The 8,644-nt window shown below is 55.6% G+C and overlaps 1 protein-coding gene and 1 long non-coding RNA gene across 2 annotated transcripts; both read left to right on the forward strand.

Moving 5' to 3' along the window:
• Positions 1-1,052: 1,052 nt before the first annotated feature.
• On the forward strand, positions 1,053-6,623 carry LOC310922530 (uncharacterized protein; the record flags this gene model as incomplete). Its single annotated transcript, XM_083883160.1, has 7 exons — positions 1,053-1,212; positions 2,661-2,903; positions 3,603-3,893; positions 4,240-4,337; positions 5,653-6,095; positions 6,217-6,451; positions 6,615-6,623. The coding sequence occupies exons 1-7, from the start codon at positions 1,104-1,106 to the stop codon at positions 6,621-6,623; spliced, it is 1,428 nt and encodes a 475-aa protein (XP_083739286.1). The 5' UTR covers positions 1,053-1,103.
• A 42-nt stretch (positions 6,624-6,665) lies between these two features.
• On the forward strand, positions 6,666-8,216 carry LOC310922384. The gene is made up of 4 exons (XR_014592414.1): positions 6,666-6,708; positions 6,982-7,087; positions 7,191-7,237; positions 7,725-8,216. It is a non-coding gene; the product is annotated as an uncharacterized lncRNA (long non-coding RNA).
• The last annotated feature ends 428 nt before the right edge of the window (positions 8,217-8,644 follow it).

Consider the following 8,644-nt stretch of genomic DNA (forward strand, 5'->3'; position numbering starts at 1 on the left):
CCACTCCATCCTCCCAGTCATACCCTGGACTGTCAGCCTCATGACACCACCACTCCAGACAGTCAGTAAAGGCTTGTGGTTTGGATGGGATTACCTGCAGCCCCCAGCTCCTGCCTAGTCACCTCATTGCCCTTGTGAGGCACTGTTCCCTGTGGGTGCTGAGGTAACTGCACCTTGTCGAGGGAAGCCATGAGCAGGGCATCCTTTTCCCTGGCCAGGAGTGTGTCTGGTGCATGTGCCACAGGCAAAACTGAGGGACAAGTATGGTCTCTGTGCCTCTGCAGCCCCACACATCTGATCACTCAGCCCTCTGGAATCCAAGACAGCCAAAGTGGATGGGAGATTCTAGAGGAATAAAAAAGCAGTGGCTGCTGATGAGCAAGGGGCATGATTTGGTACTGTGTTTTCTCAAGCACACATCTGGCACTGTAGGGCAGTGTGGTCTGCACACTTGGGGACAGAGGAGAGTGCCTCTAGGCTGAGAGAGAGCAGGAAGAGGAGGCAGCTGAGGATAGAGAAATGGGGAAGGATGAGAGAGGGTGTGGGCTGAGTGTTTATTTCAGAAGGGCCACAGACTGTTTCAAGCATTGAAGTATTCCTTGCAGTTCATATCCCCATTCCTATCTGTGCTTCTGACCAGGTCTTTATGTGGCTTCTCAAAGGCCCTCCATCTCCTGTGATCATTGAGGGGAAGTGACTCATCACCACTCTAAAACCCACGCAGTGTCAGAAAGCATTTGTATGTTACCTCAGAAACAGGAGTATATTACCTCAGAAACAGGAGTAACACTTCTTTTTACTCCTGTCAACAATTCTTGAATGCCCTGATAACTAGGAGGGTTTGGGGAGGAAACTCTGAGATCTTGGTGACAAGGTTCCTTCTGTTGAATCCCAGAGCCTGGATGCTCCTGGGGTAAAAAGATATCAAAAGGCAGAAGTGCTGACAGTGATGGGTGTTGCCCTGCCCAAAGGGGAAGCCTCCTGCATCTCACAAGGAGATGTGTCTGTTTCCTTCCTGTGGTTGCAGTCAGATACGGATGCCTGGGCTCAGAGGCAGTGAGTGGGGCAGAGATTTCAGTCCTGCCTGGGGACTTCACACTAGGATGGCCCTGCAGGCTCTGGCTCTGAGGTCTCTCCTCGCTCTTGCATCTTTACTGTCAGCACATGGCCAGGAAGATCTTTTCAACATCCAAATAGTGCCCCAGGGAACAGGTAAGAAATGGTTCTTCCTCTTGGAATCTTCAGCTGCCTTTCCCCCTGTATGTTGATATTCGTGTTCACTGCCAGCAGCCCTGGGCTGGAGCCCAGACAGACCCCTGAGGGCTGGGGCAGCCTCTGTCAGCCCCAGGGACAGGAGCTGCAATGCAGTGTTCACTGTGGTTCTGTGGGAGAGACAGGACTGGGCTGGTTGTGTGGTGAAGGATCATGCCCTCCAGAAAACCAGTTTCCAGTCATTCCCTGGAGATAGGAGGCATGAATTTGGCATCAATTCACACACTGGGAATCGGGGGAAAGGTCTTCAGGGAGGTGTCACTTTCTGTACACATCCTATCCCCAGGTGTGCCTGAGGGACACTGTGGCTGCTGAGAGCAGTGCAAGAGGGAGCTTGCTGCTGCTTTGCCAGACAGCTGGATCAGAGCAGGATCAGTGGCTGGATGTCTGAGCATGGGGTGGTCATAGCCATGTGCCAGGGGACAAAGCTGCTCGTTGTAGTGCTCAGCTGGGCATCTCTGGTCTTCTGCCATCAGGGCTCTTTGAGAGCAAAGCCTGAGTACAAGTGGCTTGTCATCAGCATTTCCCTTTGTGGCAAAGTCGGTCTACACCTTGTGAGATCCCTTATGTGTCCCTTTGGGAGAAGGGAGATGGTATTTTAAACCCCTTCAGGTCTCACAAAGCTACTTGTAGAGGCTTGAACAGGCATGGGCTCCTTCCAGAAGCCAGTCTTCTTCTCTGTAGGAATCATTGCCACAAAGCCTCATCCTGCAGCATTGGACAAACTGCTGAGACCAGCTACTCAGCTACTGCCTACTGGGCCTGGAGGGTGGTGAATTTGGTGAGGAGGTGATGAGAAGAAGGAAGAGTTGTGTCAGGAGAAAGGTGCAGGGGCATTGGTAAAGCAGGAGATGTGAATGGAGAAGGCACTGCTCACCCCCATGTCCTGCTGCCCAGTGGTGTGGGGCAGGAGGAGAGCAGCCAAGGCACCGAGTGAGTGAGAACAGGGAGCCCAGAAGTGTTACAGGGACATGGCTGACCCCTGTTTGAGGGATGAGCCATGGCTGAAGGGGACACCCGTGCCAGCAGGAGTGGTGGTGCCATGGTCCAGCAAGTGCCACCTGAGCTGGGCTAAGTGACAGGCCTGAATGAGAGGATGGAGGGTGTCTCTTAGTGCAGAGGTTATTGTCCTTAGAATCTCTCTGCTGTGGACTTTGGAGAAGGAAATATGGTGCCCATGGACACAAGTGTGAATGGGGCAGGTTCATGGATGACTGATCCTTCATGATTTCCATGCATAAGGAAAGCCCCTTCCCAACAAGCCTTGCCCTCAGGTCACATTCCAGCAGACACCTCTCCCTTCGGGGCTGCTGGGGATTTGTCTCCCACCACTCACCCATATCTCATCACCACCAGCCCATCTAACACCCTCTTTTCACCTCTACCAGAAATATGCCAAAGGCCCCTGTGGGACTCCAGACTCCAGCTGGCACCAGACAAGAAGAATTATAAGAAGAATGAAGAAGTGATGCTGAGCTGCCTTGAAGGTTTCCAGCCATCCTTCACCCATGTCAAATGTTCGAGTGAAGTCCAGTCCTTCACTCATGGGAAACCTGTATACAGAGAAGTCTGGACTGGAAGAAACTCCAGAGGTGTCTGGGTCCGCATCCGGTCCAGTGTGGAGTGCAGTGGTAAGGAATGGATCAGGAGCCCTCTTGGTTGCCTTGCTCTGCTCTTCCTGAGTAGGGAAAGCAGGGTGTGGGGCACAGGAGGTCTTGGGCTCTGTGCTGCCCAGGGAAAGGGAAGGTTTCAAGTCCAGCCTGCAGATCACCACTGGGAGTGTTGGTGATAAGGGGCTCCCTGAGGGCTTCTGGCAAGAGCAAAGGAGAAAAGCATGGGAGAGGGATTTGTGGTGGAGTTTGTGGCCAGCCTATGGCATCACTGTTTGAGCAGGGCTTTTCTGCCTCTGTCCTCTCAGATGGTGGATCAGTGAGTACCACACCTTCCTCCATGTGGGCTGGGCCCCTCCAGGTTCTGCAGCATGGAGGGTGCAGGCTTAGGTCCCTCTTCTCACAGCATAGGGCATTCATATTCCCTCCAAGGGAGAACAGAGCTGTATACCTAATGCACTGTAGAAATTCTGATACAAACAGACACCTCAGTTTTGAATTAATTGGGAAAATTACTTGAGGAGTAGCTATTCCACTCCTTCGCCCACATTCCTGTCCAACTCCTCCTGCTGTGCTTTGAGGGAGATGCAGTGGCCACTTTCAGTCTCACTTTCCCTCTCACTGGGCTGCATGATAAGCAAGGTTGTTTGACTGCAGCATCCTTGCCTGGCTGGGACTGGAAGGGAATACAGTGACCTTCTGGCAATCTCTCCTTCACAGAAGTCCTCCGGGTTGACCCTGACACCTTTGAGATTTCCAGCACCAGCATCAAACTGCACTGGACCTGCAGGTTCCCTGATGCCTGCCGGGGCATGAGGGCCATGTGCCGGCTGGCAGCACCTCCCTCCCCTCCCTGTGGGCCTCAGGAGCTGAATGGAGAGCAGATGTTACATGGCCAGGAGGGAACATTCACCTGCTCCCCTTTGCAGCCCTTCACTGAGTACAGCGTCACCATCGACTTTCCCCCCAACACAACCCTTTTCTCCTGGTTGTTCACGACAGAGGAAGCAGGTATGTGCACAGAAATATCAGAGACAAGAAACAGTCCAGAGCTGTGTCACAGGTCAGCTCAGACTGATCATTTGCTCCCTGCAGGGATGTGCCTGGGATCAGGGCTGCTTGGGTCCTGTGGAGCTCTGGGGAAGGGGCTGGGAGAGCCCTGAGCAGGCCACATCCTGTTCTCATTGTCCCTCTCCACACCACACTGTTGTGCTCCCCACTGCTGCAGCACAGGCGGCCTTTGCAGGAGACAAACCCTTTTTGCAGCCTGTCCCATGGCCAGGAGCTGCCAGCACCCTCCCCTGGCCTCAGGCCCTGCTCACGGCCCTGCGTGTGACCCCACTGTCTGTGCTTCCAGTGCCGGACAAACCGGAGGAGCTGTGGCTGGATCCAGACAGGGGCTCTCTCAGGTGGAACTCGCTGCCCTCTTGCAACGGGGAGATCATTGGATACCAGGTACCAAGGGACCAGGGCAGACCCTCACCTGCCAGCCTTTGCAGGCACATGGGGAAGTGTGGGAAAGGGGCAGGTGGGATGAGTCACAATTCCCAGCCAGTAAATATATGGTTTTGATGAGCACAAGTGTTTTCTTTCTTCCTTTCGTTCTCCACATTCCTCATGCTGTTGAGATGCCCAGAGAGGTGCAAGTGCTCCATGTCCTCTTGGCTTGCTTTCCGGGTCTGCTCTGCTTTGGGTTTGGCAGGCTTTTGGAGGTTGGTGTGCAACACATGGTGATGTGTCTTCTGGGGTGGCATCCCAGGATTTCCTGTGCCTCTTGCGTACTTATTTCTGGTTCCTGTCACAGAAAAACTTGTTGTTTGAGTAAACCTCTGAAAGTCCCTCCTGAAATCCCCTCCTGCAGAGAGCTGCACCATTTTGCTGAGTTTTCCTCAATGCATGGCTAGTAGCATCTCCTCTCTCTCTGGATTTGGGACACATTCCACAGCAAAACCCTCCCCTCTAGCAGTGGGAGGGGGTTTGTGTGCTGGTGATATTGTTCTTAGTATGCTCTAGGTCCTCTCTGAGGACAGAGGTCTCCATGGTGTGACAGGGACCTTGCCAGCTGTTTCTTAGCTCTTTCCTAGAGAAATTATCAGATAAATTCTTGACAATGCTGTGAGGCTGTTCAGCTTCTCCCAGACACCAGTGTTCATGAAAAGAATCCTTTCTTTCCAATTTCAGTTGTCTTCACTTCTGCATAAGCGAAAAATATATTTTTGTAAAGGCAGCAAGTGACAATGGACAGGGGTCTCATGACAAATTCAGATGACGCATGAGCAAATGGGGACTCTTCATCTGTATTACTTATGGAAACTTTAGTTGTTCTCCTTTTCTCTTAGAGTAAGCCTTCAGAGTCCAACTTTACACAAGACAAACGAGAAGCTTAGATTCCTCCAGCGGAGGATGTCACCACAGTGCCTCTGGTGTTGCAATACACCAGGGGATGACCTGTCCTCAGGCTCAGTTACATGTCTCTATCTACAGCCCTTCAAACGAAGAGCCTCCCTCTACCCTTCACAGAGGCTCAGCCCTTTGCTCACAGAGGCTGCTGCTCACTCATCCTGAGCGCTGGCTCCAAATTCCTCCTCTCCTCTTCTCTGCTTTGAAGTCCCCGCACGGGGCTGAGGCTCCTGCCCGTTCCTCTGCCGAGCCTTTCCCAGCCGGGGCAGGCACAGGGAAGGGCGGGCGGGCAGGGACGCTGCCAGGTGCGGGCACCTTCCGGGCGGGCAGCCGGGAGCTGCTGCCTTCCAGCTGCGTCTCCCGTCCGCAGCTGAACATCACGGCCAGGAACGCAGGGGACAGCAGCGTGCTGGAGACGGAGCGGCTGCGGCTCAACGGCTCCGTCACTGAGCACCGGCTGCCGGAGCACAGGCCCGGCAGCAGCTACGCCGTGACGATCCGGGGCCTGACGGCTGCCGGAGCCGGGGCCGCGCTGATGAGGGAGTTTCCCACCGGCAGCTCGGGTAAAGCTTTGCTGTGTCGCTGTCCCAGGAGCCTGGGCACAGACGAGCTGGGCCCGGCAGCCGGCGTTGCCCCAGGCCGCCCCTGCTCCTCGCACAGCCCTGCCCGTCGATGCTCATTCCCCGGCCGTTCCCCTCCAGACACCCCGCGCCCCGAGGCCATCGGCTGCCGCGGCGCCCGCGACATCTCCCCATCCCGAGGGACGGCCGTGCTTCCCCTGCGCCCCATCGCCCGTCCCTCTGAGGCGGCCCGGTGAGCGCAGCCCCCGCAGCCCCGGAGCCCCGGGCTGGCTGTCCCCACGCCAGCGCCGGCCCGCGCTCGCCTCCCTCCCGCTGCCCCCGCTCCCGCCTCCCTCTGACTTTCGGCCCTGCAGGGAGCACCGGCTGATCGTGGCCACCACGCACGACGCCTCGGTGATCGAGGGCATCTGCTCGGGGCAGCCGCAGCTCTCCAACGCCAGCACGTACCTGGCCGCCGTGCTCAACCTCACCGCCCCCACCGACTTCGTGCTGGGCGACGGCAGCCGCGGGCAGGGCTGGCACAACGCTGCCCTGCGCCCGGGCTGCGACTACACGGCCCTGCTGCTCCTCGCCCGCCTCTCGCCGCAGGTACCCATCCCCTGCTCTCTGGGGATGCTGCCGGCCGGGGCTGGGCCCCTCGCTGGGTCCGGGCTGCCTGGGAGGGCAGGCTCCTCTCCCGTGCCTCGGCGGGATGGTGTCCCTGCGCTCCCGGGCTCGCTCGGGGGCCCTGGCTGGGCGCTTTTGCCTCCAGGTGGGGTAGTGCTGCACGAGTGGGCTCAGCTCTCCCTCCTGTCTCCTCCAACAGGCAGAGAAGTTCACCTGTGTCTGCTACAGCTTCTCTGTTGGTAAGTGTCTCCTTGCTGGTGGTGCCCAGGCCTCCCTCCTCCATGTTCCCTTTTCCCAGCCTGGCAGCTTTCCTGGAAATGACCTGGCTCAGCACAAGAGCTTTTGGTCTCACGTGGAACAGAGCAAAATCCCCACACAGGGGGTAATTCTCCCTCCCTGAAAATCCCTCAGCCAGGACACAGGTCTACACACTTGCACATACCCTTTGCCATTCTTGGGGCCATTGCCAGCAGGAGGGCAGGCTGTGGCACTCACCCCTGGCTCTTTGTTAGGTGCAGGGCAGACTGTGGGCCAGTGGCATGGGATTGTGATTGGACTGGTTGTACTGTTGGCAGTCGTCCTTGTGGCTGCAGTCATCCTGTGGTTTGTGCTCTCCAGGTGAGTAGGAAGGGCACAGGTTCAGCAGGTACAAAGGGGGCAAGTCCAGCAGATATGTACACAATGTCAGTTTCTTACCCAGGACTCACCTTTGCTTTTCCAGGAAAAGGAAGTATTTGCCCAACAAAACTAAGGAGGATAATTAAAAAGGTAGGGGAATGCAATTCTGCAGACAACCATCACAGAGGGGATTATAGGGCTGTGGGGCAGCTGGGATGAGAGCAGCAATCTCACAGAAGGACCTGAGTTTCAGGAGAAGCAGCAGTTTGTACACTGCACCGACACATCTCCAGATTTGCCGTAGCCAGGGATGGTCAGGATGGGTCTGCCCACTGAGCCTCCCTTGGCAGCAGAGTCTAGTTACAGGCAGTGCTCCCTGCCTGGAGCAGGAACTGGGGTGAGCAAAGATGGGCATCCCAAAAGCTCAGGTCTTTCAGGGACCCATGTCTGTGCAATCCCTCCAAGGGGACTGCAGGGAGGGGTCTCAGGAAGGTCAGGCTGAGGGGCTGCTGCTCTCACCTCAGCACTGCCAGGCACCTCTGGGGCCCTGTGCTTGGGCACAGCTGGGATGAAAGGGTTGGGCTGTGGCAGGCACTGCTGTGTGCTCTAGCCTGTTTCTGACCCTTTTTCTCCACAGGAAAAGGCTGGAGATCAGTCACTTCAGCCCCAGCCAGGACCACAGAGATATCCAGAGCAGTGAGGATGTGGAGAAAATGGGAAGAATGACCCCAGTCCAGTGCTGATGGCTGCCTGGCCCTCCTGTGACTGTGACCAGCATGGGTGCCCTATGCAATTCATCCAGTTCAGCAGGGCAAGAGGAAAACAGAAGGCCAAGGAGGGTTGAGCTTTCTCATTCCTCAGCCCCTTTACCTCCCAGGTTTTCCTTACTGCTTTTATGAGGTCTTTGAATCTGGCTTTCTTTTAATCCTTTTTTTTCAGGCTTTGCTTTAATTTTTACTTTCCTGGAAGCAAGACTTGTGTGCTGGATTTCCCAGTCCTGGACTCACACAGGCTCAGGTTGATGGCATTCTCCTGCTGTCCTCTGGGTTCCCAACCCTTCTGCCATCTCTGTTGATATTTAGCCAAACCCAGGGCTTTTCTTTGGCCTGGCTGGACTGCTTTGTGACTCTGCCTGTTCTGTCTGGACAATAAATAAAGGCTTGTGGTTTGGAGGGACTGCCTGTCCCACACAGCTCCTGCCTGGTCCCCTCATTGCCCCTGTGGGATCATATTCCCCTGCAGGGAGTTGACTGTGCCTTGTTGAGGAGAGCCATGAGAAGGGCTGCTGTGACCCAATATTCCCCTAGTGGTGCCTGACAGCTTTTCTGACCTCCTTAGCTGAGCTGGACCACTCTAATGTGGGTTTGGAGCAGATGTGTGCTAGGAATCCATCAGGGGTGATGGCCCTCAACAGACATTTTGGCCAAGAGTGTATTCTGTGCCCATGCTGTGGTTATCCCTGTGCTTTCAGGCTCCCTTGTGGCCCCTGTGCCAGGTCAAACCTGGAAGAAAAGTGGAAGAAAAGCATCAGGGGTCACCACCACCATGGCCTTTATT

This window comes from Zosterops lateralis (genome assembly GCF_965231275.1).
Source record: "Zosterops lateralis genome assembly, chromosome: Z".
In the NCBI taxonomy this organism is placed as follows: domain Eukaryota; kingdom Metazoa; phylum Chordata; class Aves; order Passeriformes; family Zosteropidae; genus Zosterops; species Zosterops lateralis.